Source organism: Scheffersomyces amazonensis (genome assembly GCF_036850825.1).
Source record: "Scheffersomyces amazonensis strain UFMG-HMD-26.3 chromosome Unknown RJT21scaffold_2, whole genome shotgun sequence".
Lineage (NCBI taxonomy): Eukaryota > Fungi > Ascomycota > Pichiomycetes > Serinales > Debaryomycetaceae > Scheffersomyces > Scheffersomyces amazonensis.
Genome location: NW_027042742.1, coordinates 3099152 through 3123593, shown reverse-complemented (window position 1 = coordinate 3123593; position 24442 = coordinate 3099152). Strand labels below are relative to the sequence as shown.

The following is a 24442-nucleotide window of genomic DNA, read 5'->3' as shown; positions in this document are numbered from 1 at the left end:
ATTGGTGGCAATCGATACCTTCACCCAAATCTCGGTCGCACTAATCGATGGTCGTGTGCGCTTACTAAATATTAACTAGTACTTAATACTATATGACTTAACTATATAGTACACACACTTAAAACACCATATATTAATTTTGTATGTATATATAGTTATGGTTATAGTTATGGTTATAGTTATGGTTATAGTTATGGTTATGGTTCCCTCTATATCTATAGTGTCTTTGTTTCTTACAGTTTGCTAAACATATTTATAGTCACCATCTCTCAAAAATTTGCAGCTTTGGGACTGCACACAAGCCCCAATCGAATGCTAATATGTCTAGTACACAAGAAGAGATGGGACATATACCAATGAACTGTTTTTGCAATATTATACTCAGTATACATTTAAAAGTCAAATCTTCGAGGATATGTCAATTAATGGTATAAAGGAAGATCCAGACGCAGTTTTACTACAATTATCTAAACGAGTATTGAAATATTTGGGAGTAGAAGATCTGGACTATACCATTTCTAACTTTATACTATCATTATATAATAAGGCCAATGAAGGAGATAATCATGGAAAGTCTGAAAAATTAACTAGTTTCAAACAAGTGTTGAAAGAAAATGGGGGTGACGAGTTTCCTGGATCGTTTATAACTGAATGTTATGAGGTGATAACTAGTACTACTATTGCTACTAGTAGTACTGATAGTACTAGTAGCACTATTAAACAAGAAGATGCTGTACCGAAGATTAAACAAGAAGATACTGTACCGAAGATTAAACAAGAACATTCAGGATTAAGTCTACCGGATAAAATCATTGATTATGAAGAAGAAGAGGAAGAAGCCATAAAGAAGCAAGATAGTCCTGCCTTATCCATTAAAGAAGAAGAGATTGAAGATGATTCTAAGTTAAAAGTCGGAAGAATATATCGAGGTTATGTAAGTAATGTTACATCTTATGGAGCATTTATTAGATTAAATAATCCTAAATCTTTCCAATCTGGTTTATGTCATGTATCACAAATCTCATTTGATGGAAGAAGTAGAATTCAAAAGCCATCGGATGTTTTAAAAGTAAATCAAGAAGTATTTGTAAAGATTACTAAGATTGATATACCGTCTAATTTAGGACCGAATGCAAGAACAAGAAATAATAATAGAAGAGAAAAGATAGATTTATCAATGAGAGGAATTGATCAAGTTACTGGAATAGATAGAACAGAAGAATTATTATTTGAAGAAGATGAAAGAAGAAGAGGTAGAGAAGAACAAAGAATTATTGAGACTAAATCAAAGAAAAGAAGATTAACTTCACCTGAAAGATGGGAAATTAGACAACTAATAGCTTCAGGAGTTGTTTCAGCCGATGATTATCCTGAATTACAAGGTGATGAAGATCCTAATTCTGCCTTTGAATCTCGTAAGATAACTGAAGAAGACAAAGATAATGAAATAGATATTGAATTGAATAGTTCTGAACCAAAGTTTTTAAAAGGTCAAACTCAAAATTCAGTTCAATATGCTCCAGTTAAAATATTAAAGAATCCTGAAGGTTCATTAAATAGAAGTGCAATGAATGGATCTAAATTTGCTCGAGAATTTAAAGAAGAGAAGCTTAAAGAAAAGAAAGAATCTGAAAAGGTTAATAAATCAAATTCTCATGATCCTCTTAATGAAATTAATAAAGGTTATGATGATAAAACAAATAATGTTATTTTAGATTGGAAAAAGGCTCAAATGTCAAAAAATTCTCTGTATGGTAAACGAACAAGTCTTTCATTAAAGGAACAACGAGAATCTTTACCTGTATATGCTATGAGATCTCAATTGGTTCAAACCGTAAGAGATAATCAATTTGTAGTTATTGTAGGAGAAACAGGTTCAGGTAAAACTACTCAAATAGTTCAATATTTATCAGAAGAAGGATTTAATTTAGATGAAAATGGTAATCATAAAATAATTGGTTGTACACAACCAAGAAGAGTAGCAGCCGTTTCTGTTGCCAAAAGAGTAGCAGAAGAAGTTGGATGTAATTTAGGACAAGAAGTAGGTTATACAATTAGATTTGAAGATGAAACAAGTTCTAAAACTAAAATTAAGTATATGACTGATGGTATGTTACAAAGAGAAGCATTAAATGATCCTTATATGAATAAATATTCAGTAATAATGTTAGATGAAGCTCATGAAAGAACCATTTCAACTGATGTTTTATTTGGATTATTAAAGAATGCTTGTACTAAAAATCCTAACTTAAAAGTTCTAGTAACTTCAGCAACTTTGGATTCAGAAAAGTTCTCCAAGTTTTTTAATGATTGTCCGGTTCTTACAATTCCTGGTCGTACATATCCGGTTGAAATCTTATATACTAGAGAACCAGAATTAGATTATTTGGCAGCTGTATTAGATTCAGTAGTTCAGATCCATATTTCAGAACCTACTGGTGATATCTTGGTATTTTTAACTGGTCAAGAAGAAATTGATACATGTTGTGAAGCATTATATGAACGTATGAAAGTTTTAGGTGATACAGCTGCTGATTTAGTTATACTCCCAGTATATGCTGCTTTACCAGCAGAAATGCAAACTAAGATCTTTGAACCAGCACCACCTGGAGCAAGAAAAGTTGTTATAGCAACCAATATTGCTGAAACTTCTATTACAATTGATGGAATCTATTATGTAGTTGATCCAGGATTTGTTAAAATCAATGCTTATGATGCAAAATTAGGTATGGATTCATTAATTGTTAGCCCGATTTCTCAAGCTCAAGCTAATCAAAGAAGTGGTAGAGCTGGTAGAACAGGACCTGGTAAATGTTATCGATTATATACAGAAACTGCCTATAATAATGAAATGATGGCAAATTCAATACCAGAAATTCAACGACAAAATTTATCTCATACAATTTTAATGTTAAAGGCAATGGGAATAAATGATTTATTAAATTTTGATTTTATGGATCCTCCACCTACCAATACTATGTTACTGGCTTTACAAGATTTATATACTTTATCAGCTTTAGATGAAGAAGGTTATTTAACTAAACTTGGTAGAAAAATGGCAGATTTCCCTATGTCACCACCACTTGCTAAAACTCTTATAACTTCTGTTGAATTTGGTTGTTCAGAAGAAATTCTTAGTATTGTTGCTATGTTATCAGTTCAAACTATATTTTATAGACCTAAGGATAAACAAAATTTAGCTGATCAAAGAAAAGCAAGATTTCATCATTCTTTAGGAGATCATTTAACTTATTTAAATGTTTATCGATCCTGGGTACTTAATAAATATAGTAAAGATTGGTGTCAAGATAATTTTATTCAAGAAAGAAGTATGAGAAGAGCTCATGAAGTTAGACGACAATTATTAACTATTATGAAGAAATATAATCAAAATATAATATCATGTGGTTCTGATCTTGATAAAGTTAGAAGAGCATTATGTTCAGGATTTTTTAAAAATTCTTCTAAACGAGATCCTCAAGAAGGTTATAAGACAGTTTCAGAAGGTACACCAGTTTATCTTCATCCATCATCAGCATTATTTGGTAAAAATCCTCCTTATGTATTATATCATACACTTTTATTAACTACTAAGGAGTATATGCATTGTGCTACTGTAATCAATCCTAAATGGTTAGCTGAACTTGCTCCAACATTTTTTCAAGTAGCTGATCCAGAAAAGGCTAATGAAAGAAAGAAGAATGAAAAGATTGTTCCATTATTTGATAGATATGCAAAGAATCAAGATTCTTGGCGATTGAGTGCTCAGAACTCATCTAAAAGAAGAGCTCTCGGAAATAGATAGTATAGACTGTGTAATATAAAGTGAGTAATGAATAATGATATATATGTAATTTAAAATTTAGCAGCAATTGTTGCGAAATTGCGAATTTTGTACTTTGACGCGCACTCTAAGAGAAGCACTAACTATAACGAAGACTTAAGTAGAAACACACTAACAAGACTCAAGTAGACTACAAATATGAGAAATAACATCTGAAACTATGAGTGACACATATATGTATATTAAGCAAACAGATTATAAGCTCAGAAGAGTAGTTCACATTCATTTCATAAGAGATGGTTACTGTTTCACAGCATTACCACATTTATTACATCCAAGGGAAGAAGGAAGTTTAACAATATATATATATATTAGTAGTAGATCCTTTTGTGGTGTAACAATACAAATGAAATATTGCGCTTTCTGTCATATAAGATAACCGAGCCAGAACCAGGTGAATGTGAAGATAAACATGAGTGTACAAGTGAATGTGAATGTGATTATCATTACTCCGCATTTTGTATGAGACTCAAAAGAAAAAAAGATACGGGTACATGCAGGAATTTTCATATCGACTGATATATTGTAATTGCTATATAACTAATTCATTTAGCACTTTATTTAATTTGAATGGTATAGGATTAATATTTCCTGGTTGGGAAATTAGAGTATTAATTCTTTGAAATTTTTCATTCATTCATTCATTTTTAGTATCATTTAAAATTTCATGAATAGTGCTCGATACGCAAAGGAAGCCATTCAAGATAGAGTGAGCTTATATAAGGCTACTTCAAGTGTTTCATTATCAGGAGTTAAACCTTTAAGAAGAAAATATTCTACTAATACTCCTATACAAGAATGTTCTTTAACAAATAGTTCATCTAATATTTTAGATTGTTGTCCATTAGGAACTGATAATGAAGGTAATTTTATTGAAAGTACTTCGGGTCGGAAAATTATTTTAAAGGGTATAAATATTGATGGAGCTATGAAATTACCAACTTGTCCTAATTTACCATCTTATAAAGGTAATAGTAATGATTCAAATGATATATTTTATGATGGAGATAATGTAACTTTTGTAGGAAGACCATTTCCTATTGAAGAAGCTTATCAACATATTCTTCGAATAAAATCCTGGGGTTATAATACCATTAGATATTTATTAACATGGGAAGCAATAGAGCATAAGGGTCCAGGAATATATGATGATGAATTTATTGATTATACAATAAAGATTTTAAAGATAATTCATGAAGTAGGTGGAGTTTATGTATTTCTTGAATTTCATCAAGATGTATGGTCAAGATTTTCAGGAGGTAGTGGAGCTCCATTATGGACTTTATATGCAGCAGGTTTACAACCAAACCGATTTCCTATAACTGAAGCAGCAGTATTACATAATGAAGAAAGATTTCAGAGAGATGAAGAACCAGAAGAATATCTAAAGATGCTTTGGCCATCAAATTATAAACGTTTAGCAGCAATTACAATGTTCACATTATTCTTTGCTGGTAAGAATTACTTTCCTCATTTAAAAATTAATGGAATCAATATTCAAGATTATTTACAAGATCATTTCTTTAATAGTACAAAATATATTTGGAGTGCCATTAATAAACGATTACCAGAAATGATTAATGATGGAACTATTATTGGATTTGAACTGATGAATGAACCAAATTGTGGATTAATGGGGTTTCCTCATTTAGGTGAATTACCGGCTAATCAACAATTAAGAATAGGTACTGCTCCAACAGTTTATCAATGCTTTAAATTAGGTATGGGATTACCTTGTAAGATTGATGAATATAGAATATCTATAACGGGTCCTCAAGTTTATGGATCTAAAATTATCGATCCAAAGGGAGCTAGAGCATGGCTTTCACCTTCTGAAGCAAATGAAATAGATGCAAAATATGGTTGGAAGAGAGAATTTCCAAATTTGGGTGAATGTATATTTGCTCATAATGGGATATGGAGATGGGAAGAAGATGTTGATATGAATTCTTTAGCTGATTTAACCGAATCAGAAAGAATACTTATTAGTATTAAACAATGTCATTTAGAAAAGCCCAATTATTTCAATCAACCAGCTGCAAAGCATAATCTTAATGGATATCCTAAAACTGTTGATCTTCTGTATTTTAATCATAATAATTTTATTGATTTTTATTTAAGATTTAAATCAGTTATTAGAAGTATATGTTCAAATGCATTTGTATTTATGCAACCTCCAGTATTAGAAATACCTCCTACTATTAAAGATGATATACGAAATATTATTGATTCAAGAACAGTTTATTGTCCTCATTATTATGATGGTATGTCTATAATGTTTAAAACATGGAATACTGCCTTTAATGTTGATACATTAGGAATTATGAGAGGTAAATATCTTAATCCTGTACTTGGAATTGTATTTGGTGAAAATGCCATTAGAAATTGTATAAAGAAACAATTTGAGGAAATTAAACAAGAATGTCATGATCATTTAGGTAAAATCCCTGTACTAATGTCTGAAACAGGTATGCCATTTGATATGGATAATAAAAAGGCTTATAGTAATGGGAAATATTATTCACAAACTGCGGCATTAGATGCATTAAGCTATGCATTAGAAAGTCTGAATATGTCTCATACTTATTGGTGTTATACTAGTATAAATTGTCATCAATTAGGTGATAGATGGAATAATGAAGATTTCTCCTTTTGGTCTCCCGATGATAGAAATTTACAATTTGATGAAGATATAGAAAATTCAAGTCTTTTACTGATATCACAATCTTCATTAAATCTTACACGTGCTACTATAAAGTCCACTATAAAGATGATTAAAGCTAGGAAAAGAGGTTCAGCTTCAAGATTAGAATGTCTCAGAATGGATAATTCTCAATCTACTTCATCACTGAATAGTCAAGATTCAAATGGAAATGGTAAATCTGAAGATGATGAATTATCAGATACAAGATCAATTCTGGTATCTTCAATAATTTCAAGTACTAGTGAAAATGTTCATGCAAAACATAATCGAAAATGTTATCCATCACCAGATGGTGTAAGAGCTGTAAGTGCAGTTATTAGACCATATATTGTTGCTACTATGGGAGAAGTTTTAGTATCTGAATTTACTATTAAAAGTGTTAAATATGCTATATCAATTAATATCAATAAAGCAGAATCAATTAATAATCCTACCATTATTTTTGTCCCTAAATGGCATTTTCCATTTTTAAATTATGGTGATATTTTCTTAACTTCAGGTTATGTCAAATATAATGAAGACCTTGAATATTTAGAATGGTTTCATGAAAATGACCCTTTTGTTGAAATTGATGAAAATGAAGAAACTACGACATTTTTGCAACCAGGTATTTCAAGAGAGACATTAATTATTAAAAATAATAGTGGTACATTAGATGTATCTAAATTAAATGAAGAAGATAATTTCTTCACTAAGAATCAAATAGAATGTCCTGTGACATAATATAGACTGTATAATAGTTTTGGAAAAATTTTTATAATTTATTTATTAATGTACATATATATAGATAACCTAAAACTCGAGTGAATCATCTTCTCTACTTCTCTTTCCACTTAATTCTTCCTTTATTAATTCATTGACGAATTTGGCAAAATAATCAATATAAGGCTTTAAGCTTGTCTTTTCATAATCTGCTAATCTTTTTTCATTTTCATTTTCATTGGAATTCTTTGGTTTTCTATCCCATTCTTCTAATTCACTTTGAATTAATTTCAAGTTAGGTGCAGTTGTTGGATTAAATCCATATTCATCATCTTCAGAATTATTAGATATATTTTTACTAGGATCAAATGGTACACATACATTCCCAGTACCAGGATGAATACAAAATGGAGATTTTAATAAATGAATCATTTGTCTTGAAACTTCTACATCTAATCTTGGATACATATAATAAATAATAATATCCTTTTTAGCTTCATTTAATTGTAATACTTGAATTTGAGTTTTCAATACTCTTTTAGCTACTTCATTAATATCTTCCCATTTAGTTTTAGAAGTTGATAATGAATTTTGATTAATCCATTTATTACGTAATTCTATTTGTAATGATTTTTCAGGTATAAATGATAAAAGTTCTTCAATTTGAGTCCAAGCTTTGGCATCCTTCGGTGTAGTAGATGAAGTTAACCAAGGTTCTTGATCTTCAAGAATTATATCAATAAATTCTTGTTTTAAATAATTAAAAGATCTTTCAACATGAGGATGATAAGGTTTTTTAATCTTTTTCATAAATTTATTATTTCCACGTATACTTGATAAAACATCCATATATTCAACTATTGCTTTACGAGTTAATTCATCTAAATTTCTTGCTCTTGAATCACTAATCCAACAATGTGCTCCTCTTCTACCAGAAAAAACCCATACTAGATGTTTAAATCCAAAATCATCTCGTAAAGCTGATTCAATAATCTTTGATCCAACTCTAATAAATTTCCAACATTTCATACAAATATCAGTTCCTTGACAACAAGTTCTAATATCATCATAATCAGTTAAATCAATATCAAACACAAGTTCTTTTGATATTGGTTTTAATGCATTTTTTGGTAAATTTCTTCTTTCTTTAGGATTAACAGTATATACGGCACCAATTTCAAATCTAGTTGGATTAGCATTAACTACTGATTTTTTAAATTCTTCTTGACTTTCAAATGAATTATAACGTTGATATGCTCCTGATCTATGTTCATATGCAAATTCTCTCATGGTGAAATCTTTAGTTGGTTTAGGTGAATGACTTAACCATTGAAATACATATCGAAATGGTAAGAGTCTTTCATAATAATGTTGCATATCTGCTGATGAAGGTTTCCATTTCTGACCCTGAGGTTGAGTCTGGGACTCATAAGTATTTTGAATAGCTTGACCTTGAGGCTCCTCTAAGTCTTGAGTCATATTAATTGTATGGTATATACTTAGTAATCAGTAATTAGTGATTAGTTCTTTAGTTAGTTAGTAGTGCAGTTCATTATTTAGCGATATCGTTGAGGACGCGTCAGAAATTTATATGTCAGAAATTAAATGGGTGCGAAATTATCAGAGTGCAAATTATTATTTATTTTACCGCTGTCAGTAAATTCAGGACGACTTTTATTTATTAGTAAATGTCTATGTAAAAAAGAAGGGGTTTATTATACAATGATATAGTCAAGTTTTTTCAATACGATTTAGTTATTCAATTCTCAGTTTTAAATACTAATGATACACCTTCATCACCAGCAGTTATAAGTTGTTTGCCATGTTCAAGTATAGCAAAATCTAAAACACCCATATTATGACCAACACCAACAAATAATTCTTCACCAGTTCTAGCATCCCATTTATAAATTTTACCATTCATACTTGAACCAACTAATACAGGAGTTTCTTCAACAAATTCAAGTTTAGTTATAGCATCATCAACTCTAATGGTTCTACGTAATCTCCATTGAGAAGTTTCAAATACTAAAATATCCCCTGAAACTAATCCAATAGCTAATAAATTATTACCAGGAGCTTTACACCAACTTATAGCTTCTATAGATAATTCATTTATATCATCAACATTTTCTAATGTTTTAAGACCATGCACAACTTTTCCAGTATCATTATTTATTATAGCTAATTGTCCATCTCTACCACCAACTGCAACAACATTCTTAAGAACTTTAACTGTAACCCAAGGACTTTCAACTCCTTTAAAATCATCATGAGGTTGTAATTTATAATTAACAGTTCCAGTAAAACAATTCCAATTGACAATAGTTCCATCTTCAGAAATAGTTACTAATGAAAGATCATTTTCATCATTTCCTTCAATGAATACACCTCCATTACATTCTAAAGAATGTGAGAATCCAGACATTATTTGAACTAAACTCTTAGATGATTTATCAATTTGATAAACCCAAACAGATCCATCATTAGCTCCAAATGCAAAATATGGTAATGAAGGATGAACAGTTACAAATAAAACTTCTTCAACTTCTTCTAATTCAGCAAATTTTACCCATTTTTCTCCACCTTTACTAGCCTTATGAACTTGAATAAATCCATTCATATCAGCTGTTATGACAAATTCACCACTTGAAGTGAAACCACCAGCAATTACTGATTCTTTATGACCTTGCAATTCTCCAACAAATTTTGGAGGTTGAGTGTGAGTAGTCCATAAGTAAGCAGTATTATCACCACCACCAGTAACAATCAATGGTAAAATTGGATGTTTAAATATAGTAAAGATACTATCAGTATGTTTATCAAAATAAGTCCAAGAATTATTAGACATATCGATTTCAATAGTTTCTCCATTTTCATCATCCATATCCATATCATCTTCATCGTCATCATCTGGAACTGGTCCATTATCTTCGGGAACTTCTTCTTCAACTTCATTCAAATTTAAATATTCTTCTTGTTCTTCATCTTCTTCAAAGTTTTCAACCACTGGGTCGTTATGGAGTTGATCAGCCATTGTTATTTGTTATTGTTATTCTAAAGTATTTTTTTTACAAATTATAATAGTATTTATACTTGTCCAATGACTATAGATATATATAATACTATCTCTTGCTGCAAATTCAAAATAAATTTAGTGATTATTAATTGACCTCTTCTTCGTAGTGATAGATTTGATGAGTTGAAATAAATTTTTTTGTGTCACTATATGTCTTATGTGCAGACCATTGCATCAATTAGAGTTTTTGCCATCTTTGACTTAACGGTATTGATGACTAATTAAGAATAGGTATATTATGAATATGATGAAATGGATTGTTTATAAAAGCAGCAGCAGCAATAATGATTTATTATTTAAAAAACCTAAAAGTGTTAGAGGTTATAACATAGATGTGTAAGTGAGTCACAGTCATAATGAAGAATGCCTTGTCATCCATAATATGTTCATTCATAGCTCAAGATGAATTGTATTTGACAGATACCTTATTTGCGAGTATTAGAAAAATTTAATCAATTATATCTTGTATATGGTATAGGTGTTGCTGATCCATTCCATATATTGAAGTATCAAAGTATAATCTGTTCTTAGATTATTAGTGCACTGAATCCCTATATCAATTTAAGAAATACTATACTTCGGTAAAACGTTTCTTACTTTTGTTGGATGAATGTGATAGACTAGTAGTTTCAACTTATTGACAACTTTTTGACAACTTTTTGACAACTTAATGACAACTTAATGACAACTTATACAACTATACCATACACATGTTAATGGCTGTGAAAAACCTAACCAAAACTTTTTGGTAGAATCGCCACGACCCGAGGGGCATACAGCAAAATAATGTCACCGTAAAAAGTCTAATTATAACACTGTGGTCATATTGCTCTAGATAACTAACACTAACACATTCTTTCAACAAGAGCAAAGTATATATATAATAACGGCTATATATATTGGCTTTTTTATTTAATCGCTATTTTAAAAAAAAAATTATTGCATTTTCATCAGTTTTTGATATAAAAATAATTCCCAACATTTCAGAAAAGAAATATCAAAATAATCTTTAACATTCATATTAATACGCATTCTCATAGTTATATTTATTTTAATTATCATTCTTATAGTCATACTCATATCTCATTCTAATAATATCATATTAATTCATTCAAAATGTCAGATTGGATTTCAACCTTTCCGGGATATGAACAATTATTAACTACTGCAAAGAAAGTCTTTGGAAAAATAATACTGACAGGTCCAGTACCTAGACATGTTGGTATAATTATGGATGGTAATCGAAGATATGCTAGACAAAATAAAATAGAAATAAAAGAAGGTCATAGTCTTGGATTTGAAACTATGGCTAGTGTATTGGAATTATTATATGAATCAGGAGTTGAATGTGCTACTGTATATGCATTTTCTATAGAAAATTTTAAAAGGCTGAATGCAGAGGTTAAATGGTTAATGGATTTAGCCAAATTAAAATTTCAACAAATTAATCAACACTCAGATTTATGTGAAAAATATGGGGTAAAGATAAAAATCTTGGGTAATAAAAAGTACATGCCACGAGATGTGGCCAAAATATTAAAAGAAACTGAAGAATTAACAAAAAATAATAAACGAGCTACTTTAAATGTTTGTTTCCCATATACAGCTCGAGATGAAATAGTTCAACTGATAAAAGCAGTAGTAGATGAATCTACTAAGAATCATGATCTTATTATTGATGAATCAGCTCTTGATAGACATTTGTATACTTCTGATTCTCCTCCATTGGATTTATTAATAAGGACATCTGGTACTTTTAGATTGTCTGATTTTCTTCTTTGGCAATGTGTATCTCCAGATTGTTCTATAGTAATGGTTGATAAATTATGGCCAGCCTTTAAACCATGGGATATGGCTAAAGTATTATTGCAATGGAGTTTTAATCAATATTGGTATGGTCATGGTAATGGGTATACTACTTCAACAGTAAGTGGTATTCAATTATATCAAAGTAGTTCTTTAATAGATTTAAATGATACAAAATCATCTAGTGGATATCAAAGGCATGCAGAATGGCAAGATGATATATCGGAAGAAGATATTGATGCTGAAGAAGGAGAAGTTGAAGATGGACAAGAAAGCTCGGGTAATAGTAGTGTTATAGACAGAGATGATGAAGTGGACACGGTTACTTCAAGTGAGTCGGATTCTAGTAAGAAATGATATTATAGACTCTGTTATTAGTACATATATTATATATAGTTCTCTGTATAAGACCTTAATTAATTCATTATTTATTATTATTCATAAAAAAACTTTCTAGATTGTACCATCTACCTTTCATATCAGTATTATCCATTTAATAAAGGGTTTGATACCCTATTACTGTACTGTATGCTGACTGTTAATCATCTTTAAACTATAGTAGCAAATCTTAGATCTAGGTCGTGTCCCTCGCTACAAGAAAAGACCAAGTTGACTCATAAAGAAATTTTCATCGCGGCTATTTTTCAATTTAGCTGCACGCACTCGTGCAACGATATGACTCCAGAAATTTTTCACCATAATTTAATAGTGAATAGTATTTGTTAGCTTTTAATATTATAGTCAACTAAAAATAATGGATTTAGTTAACCACTTACCGGACAGATTGTTGTTCGCTGTTCCAAAGAGTATGTATAAGAAAATTTTGTATTGTGAATTCAAAGAGTTCTTCTTGTAAGTTTAAAATACTAATTTAAATATTTCACTATAGAGGGAAGATTATATGAAAAATGTTGTGAATTATTGAGTGGAGCTGATATTCAATTTAGACGTTCAAATAGACTAGATATCGCTTTATCTACTAATTTACCAGTAGCTTTAATTTTCTTACCAGCTGCTGATATTCCAATTTTTGTTGGTGAAGGTAATTGTGATTTAGGTATTACTGGTTTAGATCAAATTAAAGAAGCTGATATGCTTAAAGATATAGAAGATTTATTAGATTTACAATTCGGATCTTGTAAATTACAAATTCAAGTCCCTGCTGAAGGTGATATTACAACTCCAGATCAATTAATTGGTAAGAAAATTGTAAGTTCATTTACTAAATTATCTAGTGATTATTTCCAATCTTTAGAAAATGTATCTACTGCTTCAGAATTAAAAACTAATATTAGATATGTTGGAGGTTCTGTTGAAGCTTCTTGTGCTTTAGGTGTTGCTGATGCTATTGTTGATTTAGTTGAAAGTGGTGAAACTATGAAAGCTGCTGGTTTAAAACCAATTGAAACTGTCTTAACAACATCTGCTCATTTAATCTCTTCAAAAAATCCAAAATTCCCTGAATTAGTTCAAATTATTCATCAAAGATTTGAAGGTATTATGGCTGCTCAAAGATATACCTTATGTGAATATAATGCTCCAAGATCAATATTACCAACTGTATTGAAAATTACTCCAGGTAGAAGAGCTGCTACAATTTCTGCTTTAGAAAAGAGATCTGAAGAAGAAGAAGATTGGGTTGCTGTATCTACAATGGTTGAAAAGAAGAGAACAAGTGATATTATGGATCAATTAAAGAAAGCTGGTGCTACAGATATCCTTTGTTTTGAAATCAAAAACTGTAGAGTTTAATCAAAATATTCACTTTAGACAATCCTATATAGATTATGGATTAATTTATCTTCTTCTTATCTTATGTATATTCTAATAACGTTCAAAACTTACAAAATCCAATCATAGAAAACAAATAGCTAATAGATGAAATTATTTTATTACATTGCTAACGTAATCTAGGAATATATACTCTCTTACTCTTAATATCCCTCTATAGATCTTATACCGTCTTTATCGACTACTTTAACATATACACCTTTAAAATCTATTGGCATTCTTGTTTCTAATTCTTTTAAACATAATTTCAATAAACCTAAACCTTCTTCTATTTTCATATTCTTTCTGTAATGCTTATCCAATAAGGAATTAGCATAAAATGCTGCGTAACCATGAGCTCCATAAGGTAATTCAACTTGAGTACCTAAATAATCTATCCAATTCAAACTAGCTGTATCTGTCTTAGTATCATAACCAGCTATTAAAACATTGACTTGATATGGTTTACGAGATCTGAGTGAAGTTGCCAATTGATTTCTAACAAATGATGCAGTAGCTTTTGGTGATAATTCGATATCATTTTCTCTCATACTATATAATTGAATATTAGCTTGAATAAATTCAGCAAATTGAACAGTATCTCCTGATTCACCAGTATAAGCAATCAAATTACGAGCATTTAATGCTCTAGTTTTATCATCACTATCTTTTAATACTGAAATACCTCTAGTTGCAGCTTTAGAAGTGGCTATAATAGTACCATCTTCAACTTTTATACCTAAAATAATATCCATGATTTCTACTATTTATATTATTATATTTTTAATATATTTAATGATATAAATTAATCAATAATATTCAATTGTTTAATAATAACTAGAATATGTTAAATCTAGAACTTTCAATTGAATCGATCTACTAATTACTATTGATACTCGCTTTTGCCATCCTCTTTAAAGTTCCATATACCTTTTTTGTTCACCATGAAAAGTCGTGCGATATTGACGAAAATTGCAGTCAATGTATTTATTGTAATAGTTGGAGTTATACTATACTTACTATACTATACTCTATACTACTTGGAATTGTCATTGTCGTTATATTCTTCTAAATATATATATTTATATATGATTATGTACATTATTTTTTATTAGAAATCAATTCAGTTATCTTTTTCTCTATCAAAGAAGTAATGAGCTTATTCAAACTGCTATCTTTATTTTCAATTTGACTATTTAAATTAAGTTCAATTTGCTTTTCAATTAATTTACCAGTTAAATCAACTTCTATATTAACATTCTCACCAAGAGTTCTTTGTGGTAAAGTTACTTTACTTTGCGTATAACTTACCATCATAATAGAAAATTCATTAGTATCATAATTTACATTAGTAACTGTTAATGAAGTTCCATCAACAGCTATAAACCCTTTTTCTACAATATAATGAATATATTCTTTTTCTCTTAATTGGAAAGTAAAAGTTATAGCATTTCCATCAGGTTCTCTCTTTGTAATAGAAGCAACAGTATCAACATGACCTTGAACAACATGTCCACCTAATCTAACTTCACTAGTTACAGCTCTTTCTAAGTTAACTTTAGAACCTTTCTTAAGTTCACCAAGATTTGAACGACGTAAAGTTTCTGGAGCAATTCCTACTTTGAATTGAGTCTTAGCTTCATCAAATTCTGTTACTGTTAAACATACTCCATTAGTAGATATCAGATCACCAAGATGAACATCTGATAAAATTGATGAACAATCCCCTATAACGGCTGATACTCCATTACCTCCAGAACTGGTGGTATCTAACTGGGTATATTCCAATACAGTTCCAATGGTTTCAACTAATCCAGTAAACATATCTATCTAATATGAAGAACAAGTAACTAAGTAACTAAGTAACTAAGTAACTAAGTAACTAAGTAACTAAGTAACTAAGTAACTAAGTAACTAAGAATGTCTAAAGATCTCTTCAAAGAAAACCCCAGAATTTTATGACTAAGTCTTACTAACTGATTTTTTCAGACTGTGAGTATAATACTATAGAAGCACTTACAAATTGTGTATCAGTACATGACACTTTATTAAGGTAAGTATCAGTATAGTTGGATCTATATCAGTATATATAATCAGATACCTCACTTGAGATACTATAATATTCAAAATGATGGAGAGAATACATATTTAATGGATAAAGTATTATGGTGCTACTGTTCATGCTGTCATGTACCGCGTCGCTTGGGTAAATAACAGAACTGTTGAACCAGTGAGAAAATCAGAAAATTTATCAAAGACTGAGACTGAGACCACCAGTGCTAACTATCATTAACTATCATTAGTGGTATTTCTACGGGATAAATAGTAAAGAAGATGCCCTTCAGATTCCCATTTAGGTTTGATATTCCAGAGCATTCATATGTGAGTGCCAGAGTTCTTAGAGACCAATTTAAAAGAATACAATATTCTGAACATGAAGTTACTAGAAACGCTTTAAGATATATTGCTAGAAATACTGAACTTCCACCAAGAGCAAGATTAGAAGCGCAATTACAATTAACTGCTATGCCTAAATATACTTCATTCAATCAAATTAGAAATAGATGTGTTGCTTCAGGTAATTCTAAGTCTGTTATTAGTGACTTTAAACTTAATAGAACGGTATTTAGAGATAGAGCTAGAGCTGGTTTGATACCAGGAGTTAAAGTTGCCTCCTGGTGATTTATTTCATTAATATGATCCTTTCAACGTATGTCATGACTCTCTCTATATTTCCAAATTTTCCTTTTCCACTAGTAAATAACTTGTATATAATACACATCATAAAAACGTATATTTATTGCCATTTACTGTAGTACATTTAAAGATCGCTGAAAAAAAAATCTCATCAAAACTTTTATATGATATAGCATATATTAAATTTGCACATACAATTCTAACTGTCAAGACATACATACATATATACATTCATATTAATTATAATGATAGGACTCATACGTACGGTGAATATACCAAAATATACTCAGTTAAGGAGTGTTCAACTTTTATCAAACATTTATGTTTCTAGATCAATATCATTAAAACCAGACTTTTCAAAATTCAAAAAGATTGAACAACCTCCAGGATATATTGTTGGAACAGTTAATGATGCATATATACCTCCACCAGCTAAATTTACAGAAGGTGGTTATCATTGGGCTTATGAAAAAATAGTAACAATTGGAATGATACCTACCTTAACAGTACCATTCATTTTTGGTCCTGAATATCCTATTATAGATAGTTTTTTCTCAGTATTATTATTAATTCATTGTCATTTTGGATTTAAATCATGTATTATTGATTATATACCTGCAAGAGTTTATGGGGTATGGCATAAGATAGCTACAAGATTATTGACTTTTGGATCTTGTCTTTCTATGTATGGTATTTATGTTCTTGAAACATCAGGAAATGGACTTTTTGAATTAATTAGAACTTTATGGTCTGCTTAAATAAAAGGTTTAATTACTAGTTAAGTTAACAGTCTTACTGTGCTCTTATAAGGAATCTTATCATATAGACAGAAAGCACAGCAAAGATTTTTATGTAAATAGTTAACTCTCACTTAATGGTATATAAAGATATAATATAATTAATTTAATGTATACTTATATATATATGTGTGTATACATATTTGTATGGGTGTGTATGTTATATTAATCTCACACTAATTATATACTGTATGTTAACGGTGGATCTCAATAGTGGAGTACCCCCCATAGTAATTTGTGAGACGCAATGATTGAAAAATAAATAATTCAATCTCGAATTTTCAATGCGATGATAACAACACCTTGGCTAAAACAAGAGTACAAAAGAAATTAGTATGAGTGATACAGAAGTACCTGAATACGACGATAAAGAGGAGGAAAGAAGTAAATACATTGAAAAGCCTGAAGAAGACAAAACTGAAGAGAATGAAGTAAAGAAACCAGTTGATCATCAAGGTCTTCAACCATCAGATGGACCCGAACCTCAAGAAGAAGTTGTATATGAAATTAAAGAAGATCCATCATTTCATGTTACTAGAGCTTTATTTATAGCCAATTTAAGAAGACCATTAAATGCCATTCATTTTCAAAATTATTTAAAAGGTTTAGCAAAAGAAGCTGGAGATTATGTAGTTGAAAGAGCATGGTTAAATAGAACCAGAACTCATGGAATTGTACTACTTGATAATGAAGCAGGAGCAGAATATATTAGAAGTAAAATTCTTGGATCAATTTATCCTTCAGCTTCAGATGATGCTAAATTAAGAGAAGAATATGAAACTAGAGAAGAAGAAAGATATGATCAACAACTTAAAGAATATAATGATGCAATTGCTAGTGCAGGATCAGATGATCAAAAAGAAAGTTTAACTCCACCTATAGAACCAAGAAAATATACAGTTGAAAGACTTCCACTTTTTGTTGATTATATTCCTGTTAAAGCTATAAATCAATGGGTATTTGAAGAAGATAGAGGTCCAAGAAATGGTAAATGGAAAATTGAGTATGAATCTAAAGGTGAAGAAGTTATCGCAAGTCATACTTTATTAAATGGAGATTTCATTCCTCGTCGTTATCCTGGTCGTGAACGAGAAAGAAGAGGTGGATATAGAAGAGATTCATATGGTCCTCCTCGTAGAGATTATGGAGGATATCGTGATCGTGATCGTGATTATGGTAGATACAACAGAAGACCATATGATAGACCATATGATAGATCATATGAAAGACCATATGACAGAGATAGACGTCTGAGAGATCATTACATTCCTGGACAATCTAATGATCCAGAAAGAAGACATCGTACTGATTCTTATGAGCCATCAAGACAAAGGGATAGATCTCCAAATTAAGTAAAAGTAAAAGTAAAAGAATAAAATTCAAAAGAAGTAATTAAAAGAAGATAACCCTTTATAACTCCAAGATGTATCATTATCTATTAGAAATAGCAAAAGCAAAATAAATATACAAATAAGTTTTACATTAATGTTCGTCATGAGATTCTGACTGAGCAGACGGTATTACTGGTGATGAAGATATATCCATATTGTCTTCATCAGGTTTAGAATTCTCTGGTTTAAATCTTTTAGTCACGTTTTCATCAGAATTCGTAACTGGTGATGACAGTAATAATTCCTCTTCTTCCTCTTCTCCTCGTCTTCGTCTTACGGGTGATGGTGTTATTTCAGTAATATTCATATTCACTGTCTTTGTAATATTGTTAACCTTTTCTTCTTCAACGGGTGGTGGTGGAGATATTATCATATCATCATTAACGTGAGATTCATGCTCTTCATCAATTGAAATATCTGATGATGGAATTGACTTTTCCTCTTTCTCTTCCTTTTCCTTGAGCCACGGTATTTCTACTAATGGAATATTTATAGATGATTGACTAGTTATAATAGGTTCAACTACTTGTAATTCATCATTAGAAACTGTTGATCCTAAAGAAAAAGTTGTTATGGGGAATTCCAGTACATCTGTTGATACAAATATTAATTTAGCTAAAGAATTAAAATACTTTAAAATATGAACATTATCAATTAAATCATAACCTTCTCGTGATGAATTGACAAGAATTTCTGATAATCGATATATAGTAAAAGGCGGATATTTAGGGAAATTATAATTTAAATGTTGAAGCACTCGATCTTTAATCGATTGAATTCGTTTAATTAAATCGACTCCCTCGGGTCTTTTCCCGAATTGTTCCCCATGATCTCTCGAAACATTAGCTATTGTTTCAAGCCTTTCATTTAGTTTCGGTAGTATCTTAAGCCATTTCTCTTTATCTTCGGTTGTTTCTATAGCATAATACTTTTTGGTTACTATTTCCTGTAACAATTTCTGTAACTCTTGATCTAATTCTGGTATTTCCAAAGTCATTGACTTCCTTTGCAATTAGTACTACTTAATACAGTTTAGTATTGTATTGTTTATTATGGAGAGAGAGAGATGTTTGGGTCTTTCGATGTATGCAGTCCGCTAACAAAAAAAAAGAGGTTCACCAAAAATTTTTCAATGTAGACTGAGGCAAGATTAGTAGCTTTGAACAGTTCATAGATATAAATAGATATATATAAATATATCCAAGATCTAGTATGTCTATGTTAAGAAACCTTTCAGTACAACTAGTACGCTCTGCTCCTAGAGTTATGGCAGTTAGACCAGTTCTTGCTGCCCCTAGCTTCATAAGATTTAAGTCTGATTCGACTATTCCTATTACAACTGAAAAAGATATAAGTTTAACAGCTCAAATATATCCTATAGATAAAGAAACTATAACAGAAGAAGATGTTGATGAATGGTTAGGTTCATTAAAGACATTGAAAAGTGGTAAATCAGTTCCAGAAAGTCCAACTGAAGCATATCTTTCACATTTATCTAATCCAGCTCCATTTTTAAAAGAGAAATTTGAGCCAACTGAAGAACAATTAGCTGAAGTTGAAGCATATTCTAATACTAGTATTCCAATCTTAACTGATCCAACCGTTGAAAATTTAATAAATCTTATAATGAGACATGGGAAAAAAGCTAAAGCTCAAAAGATAGTATCAAGAGCTCTATATATAATACATTTGAAGATTAGAAAGGATCCAGTTGAAATATTAAAAGAAACTTTAGATAAATTAGGACCTTTAGTAACAACCAAGAGTTTTAAAACCGGTACTGCCAAAAGTAGAATTGTACCAATTCCTTTAAATAGACGTCAAAGAAATAGATTAGCCATTACTTGGATTTTAGAAGGTTCTAGTAAAAAGAAATCTAATGATTTAGCCGTTAGATTAGCTGAAGAAATCATTAGTGCTTATGAAGGTAAATCATCCGGTTATGATAAAAAGGCTAATATGCATAAAACTGCCATGCAACAAAGAGCTTATATTCAACTTTAGATATTACCCATATCTATCATATAGTCATTAATTAAAAATCTTGTATATATATAAAAACTCAAACATTTTTGTAGATGTTCCAGCGCACACCAAAGAAAAAACAATGGTGGAATGGGCGCCAAATTTTAGTTGCAATAAATTTGTCTACTGTATAGGTAAAAATTATATGGGTAGATCTTTACGGTTGAATCATTGACGATTATTTACTTGAAGATGAACTTTTTACAGCATGCCATTCATGAGCTACGATATAAAGTAGATTATTACTTTGTGGATTATCGTCAAAGGTATTATAGTACAAATAGAAATCCAAGATTGATTCAAACCAAACTACAAAATCAACAGTTGATTTCACTACGAACATTTCCAAAGGATAAATATTTGTTAAAGCCAGGTCAATTTCTTTCATTAGAGTATCAATATTTTCCACAATCTATGCCCAGTCCAATTTCTAATCTTCCAATTCAATCAATTCCCAAGGATGATGCAATGTCTTTCTTAAGTTTTGATGAAACATTTTCTCATAAGAAAAGCAGAAGAGTTGGTAAAGGAGGTGGTGATAAACGGAACGAATTTATTAGTTCAGGTCCAAGAATTAATAGTGCACCAGACTTGTCAGTTATTGAAATTGGATCAGGACACCATGATTCATGTACTTGTCAATGCCATTCGACTCCAGCTGAATTTCCTCCCAAGATCAAGATTTATAAAAAGAGTCATAAGAGTTCAAATGCAGTACGAAATATATTTAATCAATATTTAAGACCAATTAAATCTGGAGAAAGAAACCAACAGGTAATGTTGGGCCCACCCTTACAGAATTTAAGTAGTGATATCAATATACCTAGTGATTCCGCACCAGATCTTGGTCAATCTAATAAAAGAAAGGATATTGAAGATCTGTCACCTTTGTTGATGATGTTAGATGATTCATCCCCTTTGAAATTGAATATTGAAATAAACAAAGGAAATCCCGATTTATTAAATTCAAATGTCAATGAAATCATGTTGCTTGATAGCAACAACAATAACAACAACAACGATAATCATAGTAATCATAATCCTATTATTAGTCAGGTTAACATTCAGAATAAGAATAGTAAGAACGATTCATCCAAAAGCTCTATGGTTTGGAAAACTGTTTTGAATGATGTATCATTATCGGCTGCAAGAATATCGACTGGTAGCCCGCATTCGCCTAATATGGATGCTCGCCGAATGAGTGCTGATTTTACGGATGCAAAATCCATCCAAAATAAAGAGAATGATAATAATTATTCTGATCTATTTGCAATGAATTTAGCACAAGCTAAAGTCAAATATGGTAATCAATTGGTGAATAAGAAGAAAGAAAAAGGAAGACTTTTCCCTTTTTTACTTCATAGTGGTTCGACCAATAATGGTCAAAAGAGGAATATTAGTAATGTTTCAACCATCACTCCTAGTATAAGTACCGAAAATAGTGTTTCAGGTACTGTAGCTTTGCAAGATTTGTACGGTGACAACGGTATACTATCAATATATGATGGTGATGATGATGATGATGAAGATGATATCTAATAGAGTAATTACAAAAATCTTATATACGTATTCTAGCACATTATATGTGCTACAACATCAGACAGTAGCTATGTCCAATCAATTCTACTTTGATCTATTTTATTTTATCTAAGTCATACTTATTATTTCAAAGCAAATAAAATCTGTGATAGATAGATAGATAGATAAATAGGTATATCAATAGTTAATTAATGGGATGATTCTGCACGTGACTGAAAGTCGTGTGTTCTTGTAACCATACAAAGTATGCGACATAACAATTTGCGAAATTTTCATTGGTTCCAACCGAGAGCGAGAAAACCCATTAGTGAAAAAAAAATGTATGAGGAACAATTTAAAGGTATGTATGTTGATTTAATCAATTAAGACTGAAAAGGGTGTGACTGTAGAAAATTGTTAGACATCTATACATTCACAGACTTGTTGTATACATAACCATCCATTCATCTATCATATTAATAATTGACAATGCTTCGTGGTTCAGGTGTCCGTTCTATTAAGAACTTTACATGTCGTCGTTTACTTTCTAGTGCCAATGGTCCAACTAAATATACTTCATTAAGTAATGGTATTACTATTGCCAGTGAAATTAATCCCAATGCTACTTCTTCAACTGTAGCTGCTTATATTGGTGCTGGTACTAGAGCTGAACATCAATATAATAATGGTATTTCTGCTTTAACTACTAATATTTTAGCTTCTGGTTATGAAAATGGTGTCCTTTTATCTTCTGATAATTCTAAAGAAGCTAATGGTATTATTGCTCAAACTACTAATGATAATGTTGTTGAAGCTGGTAAAACCATTGCTAAAATCCTTTCAAATCCAACTGCTATTTTAGAAAAGGCTGATTATGGAGTTGCTAAGGCTAAATTAATTTCAATTGCTGAAGCTATTGAATCAAATCCTTCAACTAAAGTTTTAGAACATTTAGATGCTTCTGCTTTCCAAGGTTATTCCTTAGGTTTACCAACTTTTGGTACTACTGACTCTATTAAGGATTTACAATTGGAAGATTCTCAAAGATTATTAGAAAAATATTTAGTTGGTTCAAACGTTGTTATTGCTGCTTCTGGTAACTTTGATCATGATGCTTTAGCTGATGCTATTGAATCTTCTTTAAAAGTTCAACAAGCTGCTAAACCAATTGTTAAGACTGCTTCTTTCTTAGGTTCTGAAGTCAGAATGAGAGATGATACTTTACCAAAGGCTTATGTTTCTATTGCTGCTCAAGGTGAAGGTCTTTCATCCCCAGCTTATTACGTTTCTAAAGTTGCTGCTGCAATCTTTGGTGACTTTGATCATCATTCTTCCATTGCTCCTTATACCAGTGCTAAATTAGCTAGTCTTGTTCAAGAATATCATATTGTTGATAAATATACTCACTTTTCAAGATCTTATGCTGATACTGGTTTATGGGGTTTCAATGCTGAAATCTCAAATATCGGAGCTGTTGATGAATTTGTTCACTTCATATTAAAGGACTGGAATAGATTATCTATTTCAATTTCTAATGCTGAAGTTGCCAGAGGTAAAGCTGCTGCTAAGACTGCCTTATTAAGAGAATTAAGCTCTACCAATGCTATTGTTGCCGATATTGGTACCAAGATCTTATTATCAGGATACAGAAACTCTGTTAAGGAAGCCTTAGAAAAGATTGATGCTGTCACTACTGCCGATGTTAAGGCTTGGGGTCAAGCTTCCTTATGGGATAAGGATATCGTCATCTCTGCCACTGGTCAAATCGAAGCATTAATGGATTACGGTAGAAACAGAAATGAAATGGCTATGATGAGATGGTAATCAATTCAGTAATATTCAACCCATTTTTACTTCTTTTGCATCCAATATTATAATCATAATCATTTGAAGTCTTATCTAGATTTCTTTAAATAGACCCAATAGGCTTCAATATATTCACCAAGTACATTAGTTTTTAAATAGTCTTTTATTTATTCCTTATTTAAATAAAAACCCACCTCAATACTTTCCCTACTCCTCACCCCTTCTCGATTATTATTTTTATAATTCCTTCTTATCTATGTTATAGCATTTATTTTCTTAATACAAAATTTATTATATATAATT

At 30.5% G+C, this 24442-nt stretch overlaps 15 protein-coding genes across 15 annotated transcripts; 10 read left to right on the top strand and 5 right to left on the bottom strand. All coding sequences in view use genetic code 12, as the record gives it.

Moving 5' to 3' along the window:
• Positions 1-415: 415 nt before the first annotated feature.
• On the top strand, positions 416-3840 carry PRP22 (DEAH-box ATP-dependent RNA helicase; the record flags this gene model as incomplete). Its single annotated transcript, XM_064879795.1, has 2 exons — positions 416-671; positions 729-3840. The coding sequence occupies 2 exons, from the start codon at positions 416-418 to the stop codon at positions 3803-3805; spliced, it is 3333 nt and encodes a 1110-aa protein (XP_064740340.1). The 3' UTR covers positions 3806-3840.
• Positions 3841-4401: 561 nt separating this feature from the next.
• On the top strand, positions 4402-7340 carry RJT21DRAFT_104902 (hydrolase). The gene has a single exon (XM_064879794.1). The coding sequence runs from the start codon at positions 4512-4514 to the stop codon at positions 7269-7271; it is 2760 nt and encodes a 919-aa protein (XP_064740339.1). The 5' UTR covers positions 4402-4511; the 3' UTR covers positions 7272-7340.
• On the bottom strand, positions 7326-8781 carry RJT21DRAFT_119757 (DNA primase subunit). The gene has a single exon (XM_064881521.1). The coding sequence runs from the start codon at positions 8727-8729 to the stop codon at positions 7341-7343; it is 1389 nt and encodes a 462-aa protein (XP_064740338.1). The 5' UTR covers positions 8730-8781; the 3' UTR covers positions 7326-7340.
• A 228-nt stretch (positions 8782-9009) lies between these two features.
• On the bottom strand, positions 9010-10137 carry RJT21DRAFT_81822 (uncharacterized protein; the record flags this gene model as incomplete). The annotated part of the gene is made up of 1 exon (XM_064885302.1): positions 9010-10137. The coding sequence occupies one exon, from the start codon at positions 10135-10137 to the stop codon at positions 9010-9012; it is 1128 nt and encodes a 375-aa protein (XP_064740337.1).
• A 1308-nt stretch (positions 10138-11445) lies between these two features.
• RER2 (ditrans,polycis-polyprenyl diphosphate synthase) lies at positions 11446-12492 on the top strand (the record flags this gene model as incomplete). Its single annotated transcript, XM_064885331.1, has 1 exon — positions 11446-12492. One exon carries the CDS (start codon positions 11446-11448, stop codon positions 12490-12492), a length of 1047 nt encoding a protein of 348 aa, XP_064740336.1.
• A 397-nt stretch (positions 12493-12889) lies between these two features.
• HIS1 (ATP phosphoribosyltransferase) lies at positions 12890-13887 on the top strand (the record flags this gene model as incomplete). The annotated part of the gene is made up of 2 exons (XM_064885372.1): positions 12890-12941; positions 13025-13887. The coding sequence occupies 2 exons, from the start codon at positions 12890-12892 to the stop codon at positions 13885-13887; spliced, it is 915 nt and encodes a 304-aa protein (XP_064740335.1).
• Positions 13888-13978: 91 nt separating this feature from the next.
• Positions 13979-14854, bottom strand: PRE1 (proteasome core particle subunit beta 4). The gene has a single exon (XM_064884040.1). It carries the CDS (start codon positions 14658-14660, stop codon positions 14070-14072), a length of 591 nt encoding a protein of 196 aa, XP_064740334.1. The 5' UTR covers positions 14661-14854; the 3' UTR covers positions 13979-14069.
• RIB5 (riboflavin synthase) lies at positions 14782-15773 on the bottom strand. The gene has a single exon (XM_064881520.1). The coding sequence runs from the start codon at positions 15727-15729 to the stop codon at positions 15007-15009; it is 723 nt and encodes a 240-aa protein (XP_064740333.1). The 5' UTR covers positions 15730-15773; the 3' UTR covers positions 14782-15006.
• Positions 15774-15800: 27 nt separating this feature from the next.
• MRP2 (mitochondrial 37S ribosomal protein uS14m) lies at positions 15801-16707 on the top strand. The gene has a single exon (XM_064881519.1). It carries the CDS (start codon positions 16240-16242, stop codon positions 16585-16587), a length of 348 nt encoding a protein of 115 aa, XP_064740332.1. The 5' UTR covers positions 15801-16239; the 3' UTR covers positions 16588-16707.
• Positions 16708-17693, top strand: SDH4 (Sdh4p). Its single transcript, XM_064881518.1, has one exon. The coding sequence runs from the start codon at positions 16848-16850 to the stop codon at positions 17358-17360; it is 513 nt and encodes a 170-aa protein (XP_064740331.1). The 5' UTR covers positions 16708-16847; the 3' UTR covers positions 17361-17693.
• On the top strand, positions 17548-18816 carry RJT21DRAFT_28474 (uncharacterized protein). The gene has a single exon (XM_064884039.1). The coding sequence runs from the start codon at positions 17735-17737 to the stop codon at positions 18749-18751; it is 1017 nt and encodes a 338-aa protein (XP_064740330.1). The 5' UTR covers positions 17548-17734; the 3' UTR covers positions 18752-18816.
• On the bottom strand, positions 18817-19918 carry RJT21DRAFT_28473 (uncharacterized protein). Its single transcript, XM_064884038.1, has one exon. It carries the CDS (start codon positions 19785-19787, stop codon positions 18882-18884), a length of 906 nt encoding a protein of 301 aa, XP_064740329.1. The 5' UTR covers positions 19788-19918; the 3' UTR covers positions 18817-18881.
• A 40-nt stretch (positions 19919-19958) lies between these two features.
• RJT21DRAFT_119750 (mitochondrial 37S ribosomal protein uS7m) lies at positions 19959-21037 on the top strand. Its single transcript, XM_064881517.1, has one exon. The coding sequence runs from the start codon at positions 20003-20005 to the stop codon at positions 20792-20794; it is 792 nt and encodes a 263-aa protein (XP_064740328.1). The 5' UTR covers positions 19959-20002; the 3' UTR covers positions 20795-21037.
• Positions 21008-22430, top strand: RJT21DRAFT_139313 (uncharacterized protein; the record flags this gene model as incomplete). Its single annotated transcript, XM_064883343.1, has 1 exon — positions 21008-22430. The coding sequence occupies one exon, from the start codon at positions 21008-21010 to the stop codon at positions 22352-22354; it is 1347 nt and encodes a 448-aa protein (XP_064740327.1). The 3' UTR covers positions 22355-22430.
• A 271-nt stretch (positions 22431-22701) lies between these two features.
• RJT21DRAFT_119747 (ubiquinol--cytochrome-c reductase subunit) lies at positions 22702-24440 on the top strand. Its single transcript, XM_064881516.1, has one exon. The coding sequence runs from the start codon at positions 22823-22825 to the stop codon at positions 24155-24157; it is 1335 nt and encodes a 444-aa protein (XP_064740326.1). The 5' UTR covers positions 22702-22822; the 3' UTR covers positions 24158-24440.
• Positions 24441-24442: the final 2 nt, after the last annotated feature.